General features: G+C 43.7%; 1 protein-coding gene across 5 annotated transcripts in view; it reads right to left on the bottom strand.

Annotated features, from left to right (window-relative positions):
- LOC138799354 (solute carrier family 22 member 15-like) overlaps positions 1-25,873 on the bottom strand; it is a 261,620-nt gene that overhangs the window by 144,337 nt on the left and 91,410 nt on the right. For all 5 annotated transcript variants that reach the window (XR_011364245.1, XM_069980394.1, XM_069980391.1 and 2 more), the window contains 4 exons: positions 25,711-25,843; positions 24,841-25,005; positions 23,636-23,765; positions 8,878-9,099 (listed from right to left, as the gene is read on the bottom strand). Coding sequence is in view for 4 of the 5 variants with exons in the window: in XM_069980394.1 (XP_069836495.1) it covers positions 8,878-9,099; positions 23,636-23,765; positions 24,841-25,005; positions 25,711-25,843 (650 nt within the window). In the remaining variant the exon portion in view is untranslated. The remainder of the gene's footprint in view (positions 1-8,877; positions 9,100-23,635; positions 23,766-24,840; positions 25,006-25,710; positions 25,844-25,873) is intronic.

Here is a 25,873-nt window from a genome sequence, read left to right as displayed (position 1 = left end):
AGTTCTGTTCTTGTGCGACGGCTATTTCACAGGCCTGGGAAGCTAATAGCACTCATTTTCGCTTACAGGCCCATCTTGACCCACTGCATGATAGGTTGCAAACACGCCGTCAGCAATAAGTTGCCATTCAAAGGTCATACTTTAAATTTTAGCCCATTTATAACTAAATCTAGAACTAATGTACTGGAAAATGTAATGTGGTTATTTCCAGAAAGTACAGAGAGGTGAGTGCAACGCCAGCCAAAGTGAAGTGAGAAAATGTATCACTGGTCAGGGCTCAGCTACAGATAAGCAGCGCAAATGAGGCAGAAAAAGTACTGGAGACCCACAGTGTCAGCGCTGCCCGTAGAGACAATGCAAAGTAAAGTAAATTAATTTATTATTAAAAGTATTCAACACCTAACTGATGAAGGGAATTGTATATGTGCTACTTTAATAAATGTATTTAGTACTTTACTTTTTAGATTGCATAGTCTCTATGGACAGCGCTGACACTGTGTGAGACATCGGTTCTTTTTCGACTTTACTTACGTTGCTCTGACAGTCCTCTTCTAAGGAGCATTGCCTTTTCCCTGCTAGCCTTTCGGCAGCCTTTGAAGATCTACTACTCACCTACCAGAGTTGGGTTCTGCAGACTATTCTTCTCCACGTGATTAAGGTGATACATAAGGCCCAAGGGGATTAAAAGGTAAGGGCCCTATTACACCAACACATATCTGACAGATTATCTAGCAGATTTTTGCAGCCAAAACCCGGAATGGACTATAAATAGACAATGGTTCATAAAGGAAAGATTGAGATTTCTCCTCTTTTCAAATCCATTCTTGGGTTTGGCTGTAAAAATCTGTCAGATATCTGTGTGTAATAGGGCCCTATAGGCCCTATTACACAAAACGATTATGGGCCATATTCTTCCGATACCAACCATTACGGCCGATAATCACTTTGTGTAATAGAAGACAAAAATCAGCCTGTTAACGATCTGCTGCTGTCGCTCCGTGTAATACGAACAGACGCTGTCTCCTATGCGCTGCCGGGATGATGACCTGGACGATGACCCGAGCCGGGAACAGGTGATCTCTTGGTAAAACACAGGGCTGATTATGTTGAAACCTAACATGGCCAATTATCCTCTGCTTTATTGAAGGGAAATGGACAACTTCAACACGTATGACCAGAACACGGAGATGAGGCTCTAACACATCATAAGTAGGTATGCATGCAGTTCAGGTAAATCTCCGTCCCCAGCTTAACCAAATATAATAAGGCTTGATTTATATCTATGTTACCTGTTACCCATTACCCTTTTAAAGTAGAACAAACGTCACAACAGGCATCTAAAGGTCGGTCCGCCCATCGATAAAAGGGGTGTTGGGCTCTTCCAACCAACCACCAACAAATGATGTTAGTAGAAACAGGGGTTGGACGCAATGGAAAATTACCCCCCAACCCCTTTGTTCTGAGATAGATAAGATTAAGCTTAATCCTCCCCTCCCCATAGAGAAGACAGGATTGTTCAGCCATACCAGATGTTCCTGTGTATAGGGAGGACAAGGTAAGGATGGGAGAGATAACTGATGGCTAAATGTTATTGAAGGTGTTTGGTAACTTTGAAATAGACTAGGTAAGGCTGTACTTCCTGGAAAATTATTGGTCTCTTTGTGCTTTTTTATTGCAATAATATTTTAGAAAATTGCATGAAAACCCTCAAGGCTATTCTACTTGATGCACAAATGACCAGACTCTTGTTGGACATAATAGCAATATTATGAGGAGAAACCATTATAGTAACCATGGATAAGCCTAGTGAGAAAACTAAATAATAATAATAATAATAATAATAATAATAAGCCATCATAAAGCCACAAACCACCTGCTATCTGATGATAACAGTGAAATGTCCCTTCAGGGGTCCCTTTTGGATAGCTACCAAAATTCCAACAGATTGTCGACACCCATGACATGCAGAAGTTCTCAGGACCATGCTGAGCAATCATCTGAGAGCCTCAGGAGGCAGAACTGTAGAGCACAGGTGTACGGAGCCATATTGATCATAATGATGGCTTATGAGCAGATGGTAGACAGATGGTACAAGACACTTAATATGCACCTGCCACCATTGTTGCTCAGTATTTATAAAGATTATGAGATTTCTGGAATTATTTTTTGTAAATTTACTTTACTTCTGTCAAAAAAATACATTTCTTGACAAAGTCTCAAGAGTAAGGGCCCTATTCCACAGTAACGATAATCGGCTGGATCGGCCCCATTTGGCCTGATTCGGCCGATTATCGTTCGGTGAAATAGAGAGAACGATCAGCCGATGATTGTGTCAACGGCTGATCGTTCATTTAGGGCCAGACCTAAAATCATCGTTCCCCCTCCGCGTATCGCTACGGTTGAATAGCAGGGGGGCGGCGGGCGACCGACTATTTGACAAGCAGCAGCTTCATACATTAGCTGTCTAAGCTTCTTCTCCACACTGTCTTCTTCCCCAGGTCCCGCGCGCTCTATCTTCAGAATGGCCGGTCAGCTGACGGAGCGCTCAGCCAATCACAGGCCGGGACCGCCGCGGCCTGTGATTGGCTGAGTGTGGCCTGTCAGTTGACCGGCCATTCTGAAGATAGAGCGCCCGGGACCCGGGGATGAAGACAGCGCGGAGAAGAAGCCTGGACAGGTAATGTATGATGCTGCAAGGACATCGGTAACAATGTCCTTGCAGCCCTTGCTCAACGATCATCGGGCGTGGAATAGGCCCAGTAAACAAGCGTCGATTTAGCAGATCGCCGCTCGTTTACATCGTTGATTGGGCCCTCCTTGGACCGTTGAATAAGACCCTAAGAGCCCTTTTACACAGAAAGATTATCTGACAGATTATCTGCCAATGATTTGAAGCCAAAGCCAGGAATGGATTTAAAAAGAGGAGAAATCTCAGGCTTTCATGTAAGACCTGAACTCTGTTTATAGTCTGTTCCTGGTTTTGGCTTCAAATCTTTGGCAGATAATCTGTCAGATAATCTTTCTGTGTAAAAGGGCCCTAAGCTGAAACATTGCCACTTTGTATGTAAAGGTTAACTTTCTTTTTTTTTCCCCGATAATTTGTTGTGGCGTGAACTTTTTTTTTTGCACATCAGGTGATGAGGATGTAGGGAATAACTGGCTCAGTCATTAATTGAACAGATGGAGAGTACAATAGCACTAGGATGGTCTACTCTTCAGGTCAGCTCTCTACAGCCACGATGAACAATACGAGAAACACTAACACGGTAAGTACAATGACTACTGTTTACAGCGGTTCAGCTCAAGAAGTGTTGGGTACATGAAGTACTCTGCTCATCACACAAAGGTGAGTATACAACAAAGTCTTGCCCTGTGTGTTGGCGGTGTTTAGGAGTTTAAATTTCCTACTATACACACATTTTATGACTGCAATGTTATATGCCAAGAAAAGTCCTTCAAATACCATAAGGGTGTTGAAGGGATTGATAAGAATACTCGTGTATAGTATAGCTAGTTAGTAGAGACAAGCAAACCTCGAGTAGTACACTCGTGTTCATCTGAATTCAAATGCTGTGCATTTGACTACCGGTGGCTAAAGAAGTTGGATCAATACACATTAGGAAAGAACTCAGACAGGACGGGCCGACATGGAATATAAGACACAGTCACTTTTCAGCTAAGAGGTGCATCATATATCTCCACATCGCCTGGTGTGCAAAAGAAGAAAAATTCTACATATATATACTGTATATATATATATATATATATATATATATATATATATATATATACACACACACACAGTATATATTTAAAAATACCAGTTATAATGCTATAAGGCAACAGTTATTTTGAATACACAAAGAGGGAGATTTATCAATGCTTTTACCACCCAACTAGTGTAAAAAAAAAAAAAAATTGCACTTTTGTGCACAACACTCTCTTGTGCAGTACTCTCAAATTTTTCACAAAACACAGGAAAAGTCACCAATTGTTGAGCAATCTTACCTACTGGCTCAGTTTAAGCCGTATCATTTTATTGGGACAGCAGGGTCTGTTGCGCTGCTGAGCTTGTTCAGACGACTGAAATGAATGGCATCCATTGTTCTACGCCACAGTATACATCGGCATCCTGATTTTTATTTTAAAGGGGCAGTTTTAGAAAGCGATAGTCTATTTCTCCAAACCTTCTCCTAGGTTATATGTGGTATTACAACTCAGCTCTATTCCCTTCAAATTAGCTTATCTGCAATACTGCGTACACACTGGGGACAGGTGTGGTGCTAATTTCTGTAGAAAGCAGCTATGATTTTCTCACCCTGGATAACCCCTTTACATACATACATACAGTTGGCTGCACACATATAGTAGTATCAAATAATTTTGATGTTTTTGTACTATGATTTAAAATGTTACTAAAAGCGGCCAGGGCCGATTCTGGGGTTTCTGCCGCCTGAGGCCGCCCCGAGTGATGGCCGGCATCCCCCCGCAAACCCCCCCCCCCCCCCCCCCCCCCCCCCCCGCAGCCAGCCGCTCACCTGTCCCCCGCGCGCTCTCCGCTGTCTCCACATCCAGTCAGGTCCCGCGATGTCACCCTGCAGCTGTCACGGACTTCCAGGCTGTGGTGAGTGAGTGGGGTGATCGGGTCGCGCAGGGCGGCCCCGTGCGACCCGATCACCCCAGCGCGTCCCCCATCGACCCTGGGCACTCACCACAGCCTGGAGGTCCGTGACAGCTGCAGGGTGACATCGCGGGACCTGACGGGATGTGGAGAGCGCGGGCGACGGGACAGGTGAGCGGCCGCTGTCATTTTTGTTAAGTGATACTTAACAAAAATGACAGCAGGGGGGACATAATGCCGCCCCCTGCCGGACCGCAAATTCTGCCGCCTGAGGCGGAAGGCTCATTCCGCCTCATGGCAGAAGCGGGCCTGAAAGCGGCCCAAGACATTTTTATTCACTGCCTTTTCCTTTTCCAAGTCCCAAGTGACAAACATAAGTGGCAGAATCTAGAGCGTGTCACAGTAATGATATCACAAAGACGTTTTATCACATTTAGTCACCCATAAATGTATGTAGCAGCGCATTATGCATTGGTGTCTGTGCCTGTGGAAAGTTTTCTCATTTACCACCCTGTAGCAGACTACCTTATGACTAAGCTTGTATGGCAATTTTCTGCACCGACAAAATTATTAAAATGCATCCAAATTGCTTTTGTTATTTGAACACACTCCTCTAGAGCTCCCATTATATCCAGAGCAAGAATTGCTCACAAGTTATTATGATTAAAGGATTACAATCTCCAGGCTAAATGGAAAGATGGAAAATGCATCTTAAGTAGAAAGACAACTCTTCAGAGATAAATCTTGTCGTTATAAATTATACGACTTGGCGATTCACAAGACATTGCACATACCCGGTGTAATTTTCTTTCGCTGTGTAATTGGCATCATAATGAGTGCTTTGATGAAGAGCCATCTGAAAGAAACTGTTGGTGACAGCTCAGATGGAGGCCTCCATTCCACAGCACTCTCTATGTCAGTGTCCCCGCTGCCCTAATATGCCAACATGCTGATCCGCCATTTCCGCTCTTCGAATCGAAACCCAAACCAGGCTTATTCTGAATTCCGAAAACCACATTGTATAGACTCTCTAAGCAAACTATATTGTAAAGCACAGTAAATGTCTGTTTTTCTCAACTTTAACTCCAAAGTCCTTTTTAAATTGTTAAGTATTCTCCTTCATTATTTACTAGCAGTTACAGTGGCAGGCTACAGGGGCCCAAAGGAGTCTGCTAACAAGTCCACTTTTGTCAAAAAGGATTTCTTGCTCATTCACACTCTCTCATATGACGTGTGTTCTGCCCATGCAGTCTCTGTGCTGCTGCATTTGATCATTTTAAACTTTTTGTTTGTTTTTATAGATAACCAGCCGAGACGGCTCATCATAAAACTGTAAGAAAGGGGAAAAGGGTGTTTTGACAACTGCTGCTTTTAATCCAAGATCTGTCCTGGGGTCCGTTCGGCAGGTGATGCAGTTATTGTCCTAAAAAACAACTTGTAAACTTGCAGCCCTTTGTCAAACTGGCGTGGCCTAGAGTGTGTGTGCCCAAGCCTTGCACCGCCTCTCCGTCCCTCCTCCCTATTAAGAATGGCCCTGGGAAGCATTTGTCCTATTCATCACTTGTGTGAACACTGCAAATGGGCCTTAACGATCCAACACATGTGTAGTGTTCAGACAGGTGATGAATATGACAAAATCTGCCCAGGGCACTCCTAATGATGAGGAGGGAATGAGGGGCAGTACAGGCCTAAGGCACACACGCGCTAGGCCATGCTAATTCGACACAGGGCTGCAAGTTTAAAAGTTGTTTTTTAGGACAATAACTGCATCACCTGCCGAACAGACCCCAGGACAGATCTTGGATTAAAAGCAGCTAACCAAAGGTACAAGCAGTTTGGGGGGGTCAGATTGTGTGTACAGAGTCGCTTTAACTGACCAATATCTTGTGAATAGTTACTACTTCAGAAAGTGATGAACCTTAGGGGTTATCCAGGCTTGGAAAAACATAGACGCTTTCTTCCAGAAACATTTTGCACTGCAGGGCTCCTGTCAGGGCTGGGGGAGCACAGGAAAGGCCAGTTATTTTTACCATGTAATTTCTACATATACTGCGCCCCTGCTGGGCACTTCAAGTAAATACACCCAGGTCGTGACATCACCTTTTTTTTTTTTACAAAACTGAAGACTGCCTGAACTATTAAATTGAGTGAAATAGCACTATGTGTGCATTTTCCATAATTAGAGTATATTAGGAATTTGTCTAACTTTGTTCTCCTTTAAGTGAGGTAAAAACAGGCCAAAGACTAAAGGTCCCCACACACTTTTAATAACTGATGGCCGAATGATTGTTCAGCTGTCAGTTATCTCTCCCATGTACCACCTGTCCTCCTTCACACACACTGGAACACTTGGCACAACCAAGCATCCTGTCCTGAAACAAAGGGATCGACTGTAATTTTCTATCATGCTCAACCACTATCACCACTGACATCATCTTTTGGTGGTTGTTTGGAAGAGCTCCATACACCTTATACTGATGGCCGAAGCCGCAGAGAGCAGCAGGATCGGCTGTCTTAAGCCTAAGATGTGTGGGGACCTTTAGAATTTGGGCCCATCAAGAGAAGCAGAGAAGGTCAACACTCTGCAGAGGATCACAGCACAGAGAAGCCCACCAATAAAACTTCTAAAAGACCACATTAGTCAATTTCATGGGACAGTCCATTCATTTCTGCCAATCTGGGCAGGCTCTTAATAAGAGCACCATTTTTTTCAATGAATAAAAAGAAAACTGGCATATCGCACTAATAACTAGGCACCAAAAATCCTAAAATCTTGATTAATAAATGTGATTATCATTGCTCATCAGAAATGCAACATCTGTGACCTCGATCCGTGGGGCTTTCTCTAATAGCTTTCTAATTTTTATGAAGTTGACAAGGCCAGGCATAAGAGCCCCATAAAATCTCTCTGTCAATTATTTTTCCATATAGTTCTGCATCTATGAGATTCGGCCTTCGACGTTTTCATATATAACATATTATTTTAACTGTCCATTTAATTTTCTCTTCCTGTGCGCAGACAGGATATTTAGTATCCCAGTCACATAAAAGCCCATGTTCTTTCTGATACAGTTATACAACCTAGCCGGTCATTGCGTCCTCATGAATAGAATTGCTGAGATACAGGGTTTTTACTCTGTTATATACTGTATTATATCTTCCCTGAGTTGTAATCATTTAAGGTTTATGGCCCCTCTCTTAACATGATCTCATGGCTAACATCTCAAAAAGGCTTAGGTATCAGTTAACAATACAACATAATTCATGGCTTTAATCTAACTTACGATATAAAAGAGAGGAAAGGGAGTATCTAGCGCTCTCATTACATATTGTCAACAACTGGCGATAAGAGCCATTAATAAAATGCCCTACTTAATGCAGCCAGAGTAAAACAAGTACAAAGGTAATAGCTACCACAAAATTAAATACATGCCTTTCCTTTTATTGACCCTTAAATACTGTCATTGCCCTGCAGGCACCAATCTTCTATGGTAACTCCTGCTTTCACTGAGCTTAAGGGGTTAAAAATCTAATTAACCTGTCCCTATTACACCGAATTACACAGTATTGTCATAGTAATAATTAACCACAATGAACGCTAGATGTAGAATAGCCTCAATACATCAGCAGCCTTGTGTCTATAACTCACGCTGAGACAGACCAATGCCAATAGCATATTTTACTGAGATCATGGGGCAGAGATGAAAAAGAACCTGCATCCACTTCTTTCTTTTTTTTCTAACCAGTAAAAAAGAAAAAAGAAAAAAAAAAAAGAAATTTTCACAAATTAAGAAATTACTTTTTATTTGGCTTCAAATGAAACACAAAAAAGAAACAATTACGCTGATAGCAAGTACCGGTAAATGGCTTTAGTAAAGTAAGCTGGTCTGCATCACTGAAGATGTACGCCTCAGCCTCCTGTAATAGTAAATCAGTTCATTTTTCTTGCCAGAACAATTAAACGCTTTTAGAGGGAAAAATCTAATTTGTGAATTAAGTCAGAAGGAGGAAAAGACACAAAAACTGCAGAACTAAAGGAGAGGACAAGACGTGGTGCAGGCGAGGACTTAAACGTTTGTTTGACGAAAAGCTATTATGCCCATTAGATATGCCAACTAAGAAGGTAACTCACTGTAAATCCTGCAAGAGGAGACAAAAAGTTATTTAAAAGCAATAGAGAGAACAAAGCCTTAATTGGCAACCTTGTTCAAAGCAGAAAAGTTAAACTTTTTTTTTTTTATTCTGAAGAGACATACCAGATATACATCAAGATGATGGTCCTCCGGAGAAGCACGCCGTATCTCACCAAATCAAAGACACTGTGAGCTGAGTCACCAGGTCCTGGGGTTGCGTTGCATTCTTTTAATTTCACTGACGGAATTTCCTTGCCATTGCCACGAGCTATACAGTGTAATACTGCCTCTGCATCAGCTGTGTAGCCACGAGAGTACAGCCATCTTGGGGATTCAGGGAGTAAACTAACGGCAATAAAGAAAAACAAATGTGTCGCCTTCTATCATAAAAGTATACAATACAACATAAAACAAGTGGGTAAAAATAAACTATGCATATAATACTGTGATCGCAGCACAAAAGCAAAAGACGAAAAAAAAATTCACTTTGAAGTTATTCTAGTTCACACAGAACTTGGAAAAAAACCTTTAAGAAGAAGTCTGGCGATTGCAAAAAGCCATCAACCTGCAGGGCGAGGGGGAAATTGATGACAAGTAGGCACTTACCTTTCCTTGTGCCCTCGGTGAGCGGCCACGGGACCTCTGCCAGAAGTAATGCCTGTCCCGGCTGCTGAACTGGCCGCTCAGGCAATCAATGACTGGTGCAGCGTCCCGTCCCAGACACTGACTGGCTGAGCGGCAAGTCCATCAGCTGGGTTGTGACATGGACACCTTGGAGACCCCAGAACCTGGCAGGGGTCCTGCTTTCCCACTGCTCACTGCAGGCAGGCGGTGTCCATGAAACAACCCGGCTGATGTACTTGCCGCTGAGCCAGTCATTCATTGGCTGAGCGGCCAGTTCAGCAGCCAGGACAGACTAATTACTTTCGGCAGAGTTCAAGCGGCCGCTCACCGAGGGCACGAGCAGAGGTAAGTGCCTACTTGTCATCAATCCCCCCCCCCGGCAGGCTTAAGAATTTTAGCAATTGCCGGACTTCCCCTTTAATAAAATAAATGTACAGATTAGAACAGGGGATTAAATATACATGTAAAGTCTATTCACACATACATAATCTGCAGCAGATCTGAAGCTGCAGATATAAATTTAAACTAAATCACTGAAAATCTGCAGCTTGAAATCTGCTGCTGTTCCTGTATGTGTGCATAGACCCTGAAAGTGAGTTAGGCCCTTTTACACAGGCCAAATGTCAATGAGCATTCCGAGGAACACTTATTCAGCCGATAATCGACTTGTGTAAAAGTGTCAGTGTTACCTCTCCAGCTCCATCGCTGGTGCCCTGGACCCCTGGTTGCTAACCCCTGGTTAGAGAAGGGACCTGGGACGTGAAATCCCAGGCCCACTCAGCCAATCAGCGGCCAAAGTGGGGTCCTTCCTCTGCTGCTGACTGGCTGAGCGGGCCTTACATGTCACATCCCTTGTGGCCTCTCAGAATAAAAAGTGATGGGGGGGACCAGAGTATCGGTAAACGGGCACCTGCACTGGAGCCGGGGAGGTGTTTGTTATTTTCTTCATCCTCCCTGGGTAAAAAAAAAAATCTGTCTTTTCAGAATTCTCCTTGAGGCTGGGTTCACACTACGTATATTTCAGTCAGTATTGTGGTCCTCATATTGCAACCAAAACCAGGAGTGGATTAAAAACACAGAAAGGCTCTGTTCACACAATGTTGAAATTGAGTGGATGGCCGCCATATAACAGTAAATACCTGCCATTATTTCAATAGAACAGCCGTTGTTTTAAAATAACAGCAAATATTTGCCATTAAATGGCGGCCATCCACTCAATTTCAACATTGTGTGAACAGAGCCTTTCTGTGTTTTTAACCCCTTCCCCCAATATGACGTCCAGGGACGTCATGAAAAGCAGTGGCAGAATGCATCATGACGTCCCTGGACGTCATGCTTTCCCTGCCTCCCCCCTCTGTCCCTGGGTGAGATCGGGCAGCAGGAGGAGGCTGTGTCACACAGCATCCTCCTGCTGCCACTGCCCGGAGGGGAGCCGCGCTCCCCCCCGGGCAGTTAACCCCATAAACGCCGCGGTCAATGCGACCGCAGCGTCTATGGGGAGATTCAGTGTCCCCCGCCGATCGGGCGGCGGGGGGAGGCTGCAGAACGCTGCCTCCCCCCACCGCCACTCAGTCTGTGTCCCCCGGCCCCCTCCCCTCGTCCTCCGATACCGGCGGATCGCCGCTACTACCTCTTTAGCGGCGATCCGCCGGTACCGGGCATTACCGGCGCCGCCGATAGTTTTCATCTCCCCCCACCGTGAATCCACGGTGGGGGGAGATGAAAAATGTCCCCTCAGACCCCAGATCAGCCCCCCGATCACCCTCCCCGGGCGGCCATCAGATCCAAGATGGCCGCCCCCATCCCTGCTAACAAACGATGTTTGTTCGCAGGGATGGAAATGAATAAGTGATCAAAGCCCCATGCTCTCCGCCACCGGAGGTAGCGGAGAGCATGGGGCAGTGATCGGGGACCCCCCCGTGTGGTCCCGGAGCAGGCGATCGGCGGTATATACTATATACCGCCGATCGCCTGTTCCCAGTGCTGATCAGCACTTTTTATCCCCTGTCACCATAAATCATTGGTGACAGGGGATAAAAAGTGTCACCGTGCCCCCCCCCAAGTCGCCCCCCACCCCCCCAGTCACCCCCGTCCCCCAGTCACCCCCCCTTCCGCACATACGTTACCTGATCCACGGAGCTCCGTCCTCCTCGACGTCCAGGCTGATTCTGAAGTGCGCATGCGCTCCAGAATCAGTTAGCTCTGAAAATTTAAAGTGACAGAGACCAATTTGGTCTCTGTCACTGAACTATGATTACTGTGATAGAAAATATCACAGTAATCATAGTAATACAGTGAAAATTAATGTATAAAGTACAAAAAGTGAAAAACATACAAAAAAATAAAACACACACTTTTTATTATAGTAATAATTGCAGTTTACTCCCAGATTACCCCTAGCCCCCCCAAATTACCCGTAACCACCGCAGGTTGCCCATATCCGCCCCAGATTGCCCGTATCCACCCCAGATTGCCCGTAATCACCGCACGTTGCCTATAACCACCGCACGTTGCCCATAACCACCGCACGCTGCCCATAACCACCGCACGCTGCCCATAACCACCGCACGCTGCCCATAACCACCGCACGTTGCCACTAACCACCGCACGTTGCCACTAACCACCGCACGTTGCCACTAACCACCGCACGTTGCCTATAACCACCGGACGTTGCCTATAACCACCGCATGTTGCCTATAACCACCGCATGTTGCCTATAACCACCGCACGTTGCCCATAACCACCGCACGTTGCCACTAACCACCGCACGTTGCCACTAACCACCGCACGTTGCCCATAACCACCGCACGTTGCCACTAACCACCGCACGTTGCCACTAACCACCGCACGTTGCCCATAACCACCGCACGCTGCCCATAACCACCGCACATTGCCACTAACCACCGCACGTTGCCCATAACCACTGCACGTTGCCACTAACACCCGCACGTTGCCACTAACCACTGCACGTTGCCTATAACCACCGGACATTGCCTATAACCACCGCATGTTGCCTATAACCACCGCATGTTGCCTATAACCACCGCATGTTGCCCATAACCACCGCACGTTGCCCATAACCACCGCACGTTGCCTGTAACCACCCCAAATTGCCAGTGAGCCCCTCCAGATGGTCCGTAATCAGCCCCGATTGCCCGTAACCCCGCATATTGCACGTAACCACCGCACGTTGCCTCTAACCACTGCACGTTGCCTCTAACTCACACACGTTGCCAGTGACCCCCTGCAGATTGCCGTAACCACCCAAAATTACATGTACCCACCCCTGATTACCTATAAGCACTTTCGTTTATCCGTAACCACCCCAGATTGTCTGTAACCACCCCATGTTGCCCGTAACCACCGCAGATTGTCTGTAACCCCCCCAGGTTGCCCCTAATCACATGTAATTCCCCCCAGATTGCCTCTGACCACCACACGTTGCCTCTGACCACCGCACGTTGCCTCTGACCACCGCACGTTGCCCCCGACCACCGCACGTTGCCCCCGACCACCGCACGTTGCCCCCGACCACCGCACGTTGCCTCTGACCACCGCACGTTGCCTCCGACCACCGCACGTTGCCTCTGACCACCGCACGTTGCCTCCGACCACCGCACGTTGCCTCCGACCACCGCACGTTGCCTCCGACCACCGCACGTTGCCTCCGACCACCGCACGTTGCCTCCGACCACCGCACGTTGCCTCCGACCACCGCACGTTGCCCCCGACCACCGCACGTTGCCCCCGACCACCCCTCGTTGCCCGTAACCACCGCAGGTTGCCCGTAACCACCACAGATTATCCGTAACCACCCCACATTACCTGTAATCTCATTTTTTTTTTGTATTTTAGTAACTGCGCTATTCTAATAACCATTACTAGCTGCGGTTTTGCTCCAGCAAATTGGCGCTCCCTTTCTTCTGAGCCCTGCTGTGTGCCCATACAGTGGTTTATGCCCACATATGGGGTACCCTTGTACTCAGGAGAACCTGCGTTACAGATTTTGGGGTACATTTTTTCTCCCATTCCTCGTGAAATTGAGAAATTTTAAACTAAACGAACATATATTGGAAAAATTCGAGTTTTTCATTTTTACTGTCTTATTTTGAATACTTTCCTCTAATACCTGTGGGGTCAAACCGCTCACTGCACCCCAAGATGAATTCTTTGAACGGTGTACTTTCCTAAATGGGGTGACTTTTGGGGGGGTTCTATTCTGCTGACACTACAGGGGCACTGCAAACGCACCTGGCGCTCAGAAACTTCTTCGGAAAAATCTGCACTGAAAATGCTAATTGGCGCTCCTTCCCTTCTGAGCCCGGCTGGGTGCCCATACAGTGGTTTATGCCCACATATGGGGTACCGTTCTACTCAGGGGAACCTGCGTTACAGATTTGGTCATGCAGCTTCTCTCCTGTTCCTCGTGAAATTGAGAAATTTCAAACTAAACAAACATATTATTGGAAAAATTCAAGTTTTTCAATTTTACTGTCTTATTTTGAATACTTTCCTCTAATATCTGTGGGGTCAAAATGGTCACCACACCCCAAGATGAATTCTTTGAGGGGTGCACTTTCCAAAATGGGGTGACTTATGGGGGGGTTCTCTTCTGCGGACACTACAGGGGCTCTGCAAACGCACCTGGGGCTCAGAAACTTCTTCAGCAAAATCTGAACTGAAAATGCTAATTGGCGCTCCCTTCCTTCTGAGCCCTCCTGTGTGCCCATACAGTGGTTTATGCCCCCATATGGGGTACCGTTGTACTCAGGAGAACCTGCGTTACAAATTTTGGGGTGCGGATTCTCTCATGTTCCTTGTGAAATTGAGAAATTTTAAACTAAACGAACATATTATTGGAAAAATTCGAGTTTTTCATTTTTACTGTCTAATTTTAAATACTTTCCTCTAATACCTGTGGGGTCAAAATGGTCACCACACCCCAAGATGAATTCTTTGAGGGGTGCACTTTCCAAAATGGGGTGACTTATGGGGGGGTTCTCTTCTGCGGACACTACAGGGGCTCTGCAAACGCACCTGGGGCTCAGAAACTTCTTCAGCAAAATCTGAACTGAAAATGCTAATTGGCGCTCCCTTCCTTCTGAGCCCTCCTGTGTGCCCATACAGTGGTTTATGCCCCCATATGGGGTACCGTTGTACTCAGGAGAACCTGCGTTACAAATTTTGGGGTGCGGATTCTCTCATGTTCCTTGTGAAATTGAGAAATTTTAAACTAAACGAACATATTATTGGAAAAATTCGAGTTTTTCATTTTTACTGTCTAATTTTAAATACTTTCCTCTAATACCTGTGGGGTCAAAATGGTCACCACACCCCAAGATGAATTCTTTGAGGGGTGTACTTTCCAAAATGGGGTGACTTTTGGGGGGGTTCTCTTCTACGGGCACTACATGGGCGCTGCAAACGCACCTGGCGCTCAGAAACTTCTTCAGCAAAATCTGCACTGAAAATGCTAATTGGCGCTCCTTCCCTTCTGAGCCCCGCTGTGTGCCCATACAGTGGTTTACGCCCACATATGGGGTACCGTTGTACTCAAGAGAACCTGTGTTACAAATTGTGGGGTGCAGATTCTCTCTTGTTCCTTTTGGAAAGGAGAAACTTTAATCTAAACTATAATTTAAATTAAAATTTTCGATTTCTTTAAGGCCTAATTGTGAATACTTTCCTCCAGCCCCTGTAGGGTTAAAATGCTCATTATACCCCTAGATTAATTCTTTAAGGTGTCTAGTTTCCAAAATGGGGTCACTTATGGGGTTTTACAGCATACAAGCCTCCTAAATCAACTTAAAAAAAGAACTGGTCCCTAAAAAAAAAATCAGTTTTGGAAACTTTCACAAAATGTGATAATTTGCTAATAAATTTCTAAGCCCCATAACAGCCTAAAAAAGTAAAATATGTTTCCCAAATTATGCCAGAATAAAGAGGACATATTGGTAATGTGATTTAGTAACTAATTTATGTGCTATGACTTCCTTTTTTAGAAGCAGAGAATTTCAGAAGTTCATAAAATGCAAAATTTTTAAATTTTTCATGATATTTTGATGTTTTTCACAAAAAACACACAAAGTAGTGACCAAATTTTGCCACTAATATAAAGTGCCATATGTGACAAAAAAACAATCTCAGAATCGCTAGCATACGTTAAAGCATCGCTGAGCTATAAGCGCATAAAGTGAGACAGGTCAGATTTTGAAAAATGAGCCTGGTCATTAAGGCCAAAACAGGCTGCGGAGGCAAGGGGTTAATACACTCCTGGTTTTGGTTGCAATATGAGGACCACAATACTGACTGAAATATACGTAGTGTGAACCCAGCCTTATGGTGCGTTCACACCTACAGGATCTGCAGCTGATTTTCTGCAGCAGATTTAATTTAAATAACTGAACACAGCATGAAATCTGCTGCAGATCTGCTGCAGATCCTGTAGGTGTGAACGCACCCTTAAGGGGGTTGTCTACATTTTAAACAGCCCCCAAACCAGCTGTTTAACGGCACTGCATCCCCTTCATTGTTTAAATATGCCCATACTTGCACATTTTAGTAGCACTACAGATTTACTATTGCAAATGCAACAGAATTCTTTTGGAATTTGCATCCCAAAACAACTGTCTCATATCTTATTATTAAGTGGTCTGCCACATCCAAAAATAGGTATGGCAAAAGAAACATGGCATAAATCTGTCAGTGTAGAAAAAAATGTGCAAAAATTCCAGCGCAAGATCTGGCACTCTTTAAGCCAACTGATAGTTGGTCTAAACTTAGACAAGACAGAGTCCAAATGCAACAGAGCTGTTTTGTTAGTACTGCAGCAGTGTCACATTCACTGTAGTATTTAGAGCGACTAAACTATTCTTTCATTCAAACAATCCTAAACCTTGGAGGCATTATCCAAAGCATTAGAGGCACTGTTGGAAATGTTTTCTATACAGATGGTCATAAACATTGAATCATGGCATGTAAATGAAAAATTGCTGATCATTTTCCTGTGCTTAGTCCAAGTAGTCCCACCAAATAAATTAAGAAGTAGGCACAGATTTCTGTTTTTACTGAAAATTGTGTGTATAAGCATGGCTGAAGGTTCAAAGTTAAATGAATGAAATAAGTAAAGTTGGAGAAAGAAAAATCTTTTGAGGAAATTTATCAAACATGGTGTAAAGTGAAACTGGCTCAGTTGCCCCTAGCAACCAATCAGATTCCACCTTTCATTTTCCAAAGAGTCTGTGAGGAATGAAAAGTGGAATCTGATTGGTTGCTAGGGGCAACTGAGCCAGTTTCACTTTACACCACGTTTGATAAATCTCCCCTAATATTGCTACAAGCAATGGCAAAAAGTATGGAAACCCAACTAAAGGATCACCTGCAATAGTGTAACCGGCATCCCGGAACGGATAGCGAGAGCGAGATTTGTCAGTTGCCAGTACCCGCATATTGCATTTTTCTAGGTAGCTAACAGGTTTTGAACTAGAACATCCTTACTCATAGTGTAGTTTATACATAAAGAACGCTGGTATATACAGGTACTGGCAAGTTGTCCCCTCTAGAGTCAGTACCTGTAAACTGCAATGGATTGTACAAGCAATCACATAGAAAAGCTCTTGTGAGACTAATAAATAAATGTTCTACAGTTTAAAAAAAAAAACTAAAAAATATGAACTTAAAAAAAAACTACAATTTATGCCTCCACACACATAAAAGTCAGAACTAATAAACAGGCACTGTCATTTCAACAAACCTTGCATAGATCAATAGTGCAAGCATATATAAGTAACCAAGTAATATATCATTTCAGACATATGCTTCCTTCTCCTGTTATCAAGTATATCAATCTCATATCAATCTGCAGAAAATGCCATATACAAGATATATGAGTGGCAGATATATTGCTAATCCTCATGTACACATATGGAAGCTTATCCTGAAAACTCACCTGAAATTACAGATGCGATGTAAATATCTCAAAAATACATACTTTTTAACTAGAGATGAGCGAACCTGGAGCATGCTCGAGTCCATCCGAACCCGAACTTTCGGCATTTGATTAGCGGTGGCTGCTGAACTTGGATAAAGCCCTAAGGCTATGTGGAAATCATGGATATAGTCATTGGCTGTACCCATGTTTTCCAGACAACCTTAGAGCTTTATCCAAGTTCAGTAGCCCCAGCTAATCAAATGCTGATCGTTCGGGTTCGGATCGACTCGCACCCGAACCCGGTTCGCTCATCTCTCTTTTGAACCCAGGAAAATCTTCTCAAAAGTTAGGGGTTGTCTTTTTTTTTTTTTTTTTTTAAATAATATTTTATTCAAAGTTTACAGAGATACATCTTAGAAGACAGGCTGAGTAAATACCAATGAGACATCATCTAGGGGCAAAACAGGAACAGTAGTAAGGTATACAAAATAGTGTACAAGAACCCAAGTGTCATATTGTACGAGCATGTCGGATTTAGGTACATAGCAAAAACACATCCCAGCCGGGACCTCTCAGCCAAATAGCCTATAGCGAACAAATGCTATAGGATCACATTATAGTAAAAAAAAAATTAAAATTAACCATGTACAAAGATAAAGGAGAAAAACTGAAAACAAAAAAGAAAAAATCCAAACTTAACAACAGCATTCCCATGTGCGAGTACCCTGGAGGCCCATTAGCAGAGACTACAATTAACCAAGGCAAGAGAATTAGCATGAGGGTAGTGTTGCCATGCCCTACCAGTATAGTTAGTAAATAGCTAAGAAGAGGTTGGGCGTACCGGAGGGAGGAGATGCAGTTAGGCAAAGGGAGCAATTAGGGTTCACTTCCCGGTCGTTGAAATTTAAGTGTACCTAGAGCCCCCTTCATATCTTCCGTAAAGTACCACATAGATTGTGTAAAGGGTTGCATTATGAATTGGATCTCTGATTGAGAGAAGAACGCTACAATGAAGCGCCTCCACCTACAGAAGAGTGGTTCAGTCAGTTTGTCTTTTTCTCTCAAGGCCAGTCTGTGTTCTACATAAAAAAGATGTTGTAGTCGCTCTATCACCGAGGAGAGGTTTGGTAAGGTAGGTTTTATCCATTCCTTTAGTAGGCTCAGCTTGGCCACCATTATTATATAGTGTGCTAGGGCAGGAAGGTAGGAATAGGGCTCTCCTGAGTCCTCAGGGTTCAGACTTATATGAAAGAACGCTTCCATTGGAGTTAACATGGCATTAAAAGAAGTAACCCTACGGATTAGGTTTGACACCTCCCTCCAGTACGCCTCCAGACGGGGACAATTCCAAATACCGTGGAACAAATCGGTTTTGGGGGTATCACATTTTGGGCAGGCTGGTCTGCGTTCCGGAAGCAATGTGGATGGAGGAAACGTGAATGCATAGATGGCATTATGTATGAGCTTGAGTTGCGTTTCCCTCCACTTTTCATTTATGATGCGTTTGTTAGGGGTTGTCTTATACGCTAGGTGTTGTCTTAAAAGGTGGGAGCTGAAAAACTTTGGAATGGGACTGGAGAATCTGCGGTCCCCGCATACGATGGGGAAGCTAAAAAACAGCCACATCCCTGCCGTATGCTGAAACCGTATGAAGGGCAGAGCAAGCTGCAGGTGTCCGGGGCATGGAAAAAACAGATACGGTAGAATGGCGTTGTGCCCAGAAAAATACACCTATTTCACCCGTCTGGCCGCCCTTGTATCCTACTGATATAACTGAACATCCTTCTATCTCTCAGATCTCACTACTGTCTGATGTTTTTTATTATTTTAATGTGCGTTGGAAGAGGGGTAGTCTTATATGGCAATATGTACCAAACTCTCTATTTTAACTGGAAAAGTTGGGGGTCGTCTTATACGCTGGAAAATACGGTATATATATATATTAAAACTCACACATATATTGGCTTGCGGCCAGGAGTGAAATAAAAATAAAAATCCGGAACACTTCCTTAACCCCTTAAGGACGGAGCCAGTTTTCATTTTTGCTGTTCCGTTTTTTCCTCCTCATGTTTAAAAGGCCACTGCACTTGCATATTTCCCCCTACAGACCACATGAGCCCTAATTTTTTGCAACACCAATTATACTTTGCAAATACAGACTTAATTTTTCTATAAAATATGCTGCAAAAGCAGAAAAAAATATATGTGCAGAGAAATTTAAAAAAAAAGGTGAAATTCCTTTTATTTTGAGGGGTGATTCAAATTTTTATTAGGGCAGGGGGTTATTTATTATTAAAAACACTTTATTTTATTTGCACTCACAGTAATTAGAAGCCCCCTGGGGGACTTCTATATACACAGCACTGATCTCCCATATAACAGAGCACTGATCCATCAGATCGGTGCTCTATTATAATGGTCTGCTGCAGACCATCTAAATGGATTGCCGAGCCGAGATCAGCGTCATTCCGGCGTTGAGCCCTGGCCGGCTCATTACAACAGATCTCCCCTCCGCGATCACATCGTGGGGGGAGATCCCCCACTAGACACCAGGGAGAGGGGCCACATACACTATTCAAATGCAGCTGTTAGCTTGGACAGCTGCATTTGAAAAGTTAATTAGCCGGCCGTGGCGTCTAATACCCGCGGTCCCTAGCTACACATAGCAACCGGGGACCGCGGGCTGCAGAGAGGGCTCACGCCGGGAGACCTCTCTGATCTCCCTTTACGGCTGCATGATGGGTATACCAGTCATGCGTCGTTAAGTGGTTAAAGCTCTCCTTTAGGAGTGTCATGACAACTCAATGACATGAACAGCAAATAGTCCTGATCTCTAACGGAAAAATTCTTAGTGGAATTTACCTGAGCTGCTCACTCACTGGTTATGGCTTAGCAGGGAGTTCCTTTGGGTCATGACACAGGAAGGAATTAGGAGCAGTGCAGACTGGGAGCTGTCCACGAAGGGTTAGGTGAGTCCTGTGTGGCAGCGGGGGGTGCCTTACTTTAGGCCAGCGGGTAGGGTAGGTGGGGTGTCTTATTTTAGGAGGGCTTATTTTTGGGGAAAGTAGTAGCATCCCTCATTTATCTGCTCTCCTGGTATATAATGTAATATGCTGTGCAGGAGTAAAATAAAGAAAGGGAGAAAAGCCCAAAGATCACACTTTTCTTCTAACATGGAACTGCTGCTCCGTTTTAGGTGCAAAAATGTGCCAAAAAGAATACCAGCCCCCATAACCCAGGAACCTGTGATATTATTTTGTGCAGAGTAAAATGTAGAGGTATGATAGTTTTACATCCTTACATTTTAAAAAGAATAAGGGGTGAAAAAAGTATGAATACTTATAGGGTGGAATTTTACACCAAAGTCTATACAAAAACCATGGATCAATTCCCCCCATAGTGACTGTGCAGTCTAAACATGTGCACACATAGTAAATACATAAGCGCAGCTCATCTGCATTATTTGAAACATATTTATTCACACTATTACACATGTTTAGCACATTTTACATTTACAAAATAATGCCCAGTAAAGCTGGAGTTCAATTGCCCCAATTAAGCCCGGAATAAGCATGAAACAGCTGCCTGCTCATTTGGTTATTTGGCAGTTTATATTGTTTTCAATGAACAATTATAGATACAAATGTTTAATTTTCTACAACAGTGCTTTTAGAATTTGCTATTTTTGGATGGTTATGATATTTAAATGAGTGCTTGAACGGGAGGGCAAGTGAGTGTAATGTGAACTCGGTAGATCTTCTCAGTCTCAATCTCCTATTGAGCTGCAGCCATGTAGCCCAGGTATATGGAAAGAGGCCAAGGCAAGCATTCTGCTGTAGTGCATGACCACCCTAGGTTCACATAATGATATAATTACAAGACAAATGCAGTAGTAACAATTCATGAGCTGTCATCGCTGTCTTCTGCAGATTATATATTATAGTAATGCTTCAAACAATGTTGGATTTATGCATAACCCAAAATAAAAATAAAAATTTTATATAAACATGGTGTAAAGTAGAGATGAGCGAAGATAAATTTGCTGCGAATCACGCTGTCAATTCGCTTCTTTCAGCTAAGCGAATTCACAGCAATTTGTTCCTAATTTGCCAAACACAGCGGGCGCACATTAGCTTACAGTAACCATAATCCCCTTGTGCCCGTCCAATCAGCTGCAGCACCTCTGTAATGTCTACTTCCTGGAGGCGGGCAGTCGGCTATGTGTGTAGGGTAGAGCAGGTTGCAGAAGGCAGTTAGGAGAAATACAGAGAGAGAATAACAAAGAGATAGGGACAGAGAGGAGAGAATAGGAGGGTGGATTGTAGGAAGATTGTGGGTGGTTTTCAGTAAGAGTTGTGCAGCCAGTGTCCGGTATACAAAGTGACTGGGTGCTGTTTTGCATTATGGCAAGTCACTGTGTGTACATTATACCAAGTCTGTGTCTTTGTAGCAGGTGTACCCGTTGAGTACCTGGGCCTTTCTGAACACTACTCTGCCAACTAGATATTGGTGTATCCTGGGCCTTCCTGAACGCTAGTCTTCCAACTAGCAGATGGTGTGCTCCTTGCTGTACCCTTTTGCCTCTGGAACCAAAAGTTGTTCTTGGGACCTGACACTGGCTTGGTGGAACAAACACATCTTCGTGCCCTGATGAAGATAATGGTGCCTGTGCTCCCAGATTCCACGTGGGGTCTGTCACATCATCATCATAGTCTGGGATTAGGGTTTCCTCTTCAAGGGTATCTTCCTCTAGTGGCATGGCTTGAGATCACATTGCTTTGTAAGCAGATTCCCCTGCCTTGCTCTCTTGACTGTTTGCGGGCCTAGCAATCCCTTGAATTTCAATGCTACCTGCCAAATGCTGACTGTCCTCCCATTCCTCAAAAAGTCCTCTTAGTACAATGACTAAGAGTCTGGGGGAAATTTTCTCGGCCCAGTCTCATGTCGTGTCTTAGTCGCAAGTTAACCTTTGGTGGACCATCAGCCAAAAAGCTTCGGACAAACCTAACAGGGAGGACCCTTACGATGATTGCTGGCTTCGGGATGGACTACTGACTGCTGTGGAACTGGAACTTTGAGGGATTTATTCCACAACATCAGTCTGGCTGTCTTGACTCAACCTTCGTCCAAGCCTGTTAGGATGGCCACTACAACCATCCCATGTTCAACTACTTCCACCCCCTTGACTACTACCTCTCCCACTGCCACTGGAAAAACCCTGAAAAGGAACAGACTTCTTTAGACATTTCGAAATCCTTGCAGAGGAAAATTTATTTTAACACAAGGGAAGGTCTTGAAGGGGGATTGGAACATGTGAAATGTTTAATTAGAAAGATTTCCGATTTTATGCTGCTGATACAACAATGTCCACTACTGTCTTGGGAGAAAACTGATATTATGCCACTGATCCACCAAGCTCCACTGCTGTCCATGGTGGAAACTGAATGATTTACTGGCCGAGGGACATTTTAAAAAAAAATGTCATTTTCTAATTTGACACTGTAACAACATCTGTTGAAAAAAAAATTGCTACTCTGTAGTTCTACTACTGTAGCTACTATTGTATGCCTGTTTTAATGAGATTCGTTTGTATTTGATTTGAAAATATTTTCGAACCCGACCCAAAGTTTCTTTTTTGCAATGTGATCCACTTTCACAGCAGGAAAAATATTTCCCAGTTGGTCAGATCATGGGTAAGTATGTCCACCACCAGAGATCATTGTTAAGTATCTAGTTTGTAAAAGCGAAAACTCAAAGAGTGGTTATATTTTCGGGCCAATGCATTCGTCAGGTCTGGATGACATTTATAAGCTGGCTAAACACTACAGAATTTAAACAGACGAAAAGCATAATAAAGACAGTTTTCTGCTGACTGTTGGCACCTTTTCGTATGAGCCTGACAGACATCGACTGAAGGAAAATATCTTTGGAAAAGTTGATATGCCATGTTGGATGTTTTCTGTCATTGTCGAATGCAATTACTCGAAAGTCGTTCATGCCAAGAGACAGATCTGCATCTCATCAACAGAAGCCCAGACCAGTCAGAGATCAAGCGTGGAATTGTCATATTAACTTATGGCACTGTCACCCAGAAGGCCAACTTTACAGACTGTCAATGAAGCGTTCAAAAAATGGCAGTCTGAAATCTCTAGTGTATGGTCAGGTTTACTCATGGTCTATTCACTATTAGTAAAGTTCAATGATCCTTGTCAGAATAGCTGCAGGCTAGCAACGCAGAATTCAGCTATAGAGCTAGAATGGTTAAACAGTAAGCACCTACCACAGAAAAATTTTAAATATTCTACAACAACTAAAATTCTAACTTACAGTGAAAGTAGAAAAAACAGAATTCCTGGAGAGTTGGCTACAAAGGCTAGTATCCTCCAATTCCTAATGTAATAGCCCAATAGAGCATACAAGGCTATGCCAACAGCAAAGGTCAGGTTAGTTAAAGAACCTAAAAAAATAAGAGTGAGAATAAGTCAGCAAGTAAAAATTTGTTACTAGTGCAAATAACTATATACAGCAACAAATCTAAAACAGGGGAATTTTATATCTATCTATATATATTTATTTATTTATCGGCTCCATGGTGGTGTGTGTGTGTGGGGGGATGCCTTACTAAAAAATAACTCCCTGCTATTCTCCGAAATTTTTAAAATGACAGCTGGCCCAGGTAATTGCTGAAATAAAGTTTGCACACAACCATGCCTGTATATATCAGCATCTTTATGACACTGATATAGTTGAAAAGCAAAGCACTGGAAGGAGCAGGGAGTGTTCTGCCTGTGTACTGTTCTGAGAGTGTTCTTCCTGTGTACTGCCTGCATTAGGGTCTGGTTACACTGAGTAAAACAGGCGGAATGTAGCGCAGAGCCTCCGCCATGGACTCCACTCGGAATCCCACCTGCCTCACGCACTTAGTGTGAACAGTCCTTAGGGTATGTGCACACTACGGAACCCGGAAGGATCACCTGCCGCGGATTCCGCAGCTCACCCCCGCTTGCGGACAGAAGCATCTCTGCTTGTGCCATAAACTCAATTTAATGCACAGGCAGATCCCGCCCTCCACGAGTAGAATGAACCTGTTCCAGGTTCCGTAGCGTGCACATACCAGAACCGACCAGAAGAGGACAGAGCATCTGGGGAGCCAGGACAAGTGAGCATTACCAGAGGGACAGATTATTATGGGCTGTGTTTCCCAAATTGTGGTTCTTCAGGTTTTGCACTAGAACCTCCATCATTTCCTGCTGTCAGCTTCTTATGGGAGTTGCCATTTTCAAACGTTGGAGAGCCACAAAAAATAAACACAACAGCCAATGTAAGTCTTGGCAGCCAACAGACCACATTAAAGGGTATCTGTCGTTATAACTTTCGAAATCTAAATCAACAGGGGATGTAAGAAAAAAAAAAAAAAGCCTTTTTGGCAATTTCTATTTTTTTTTGTTATATAACAGTGCCCATTTAAGAAAAAACAAAAACAGCACTTAAAGATGACACAAAGTTTATAATTAGTTAATGAATTAACATACCTGTCAATGCCCAATAGGATTTTCCAACATACTCTTGTGTTAATACAAAAGACACCAGCGCCATACCGCCATTCATTATACCAACAAATAATCGTGAAACAGCAAAAACTTCATAGCTTGGCGCCAAAGCTGTTAGGTACCCAAAAAGAACATCAAAAAACAGTCCTGAAGAAACAAAAGAGGCATAACCAAGTAAAAATTTCAGTAACAGAGTCCACAATTTGCTGAAGTGCAGTATCTTGAGTGATTGTATCATTTTTTTTACCCTCTACTTGATCTGGGAAAACACGTGCCATTGATTCTAATAATTTCCATGTTTCCATGGTATGTTTCAGGAAGCCGGAATGTTAGAATATTATACACTGTTTTGTACCATATCTGTGATTTGATGATGGGTTGCCATTGGAGTTGATTGAGTCGATACTCGAATGCTCGAGTGCTTGACTTGAGTAACAAGCCACAATGGCAGACAATGGCATTTAACCAGTTGCAAAGCGAAGGGTACCTGGTTAACCAGAAAGTTACAGTCTGGCCCCAAGGGGGTGAATTTTTGGGCAGCTCTACCACTATATGGGAGAATCCTGTGGGTGTAGTGGGCAGGGTTAGAGTCAAAAAGGTGTAGTAGAGGACGATAGAGTTGACTAAATTCAGGCTAGACTGCCGCGCACAGAGCAGACAGCCTGCATCAGCAGTAGGAAGGCATAAAAGACCACAGAAAGGTGGTAAAATACTTTATTTACCAATATAATATCATTTATTGGACAGTTAAAACTAGGTTTCATCATCTGACAACCCCTTTCAGGGGCACTGGAGAATTTTTAAAATTTTAAAAATAAACTATATTGACCTACATCATATAATTTCACCTACCTGTTAAGTATACTGGTCTCCTTCCTAGTTTATCTGACAAAGGTCCAAACAAAATGTTCCCAATAAGGAGGCCTGCAAATAATAACGATGATGCCAGATTGACCTTGTATGCTTCATGCTGTATTAAGTGCCACTATAAAACGAAAATATAAATATATTGGAG

Source organism: Dendropsophus ebraccatus, chromosome 8, assembly GCF_027789765.1.
Source record: "Dendropsophus ebraccatus isolate aDenEbr1 chromosome 8, aDenEbr1.pat, whole genome shotgun sequence".
Lineage (NCBI taxonomy): Eukaryota > Metazoa > Chordata > Amphibia > Anura > Hylidae > Dendropsophus > Dendropsophus ebraccatus.
This window is presented reverse-complemented; position numbering and strand designations above follow the sequence as displayed.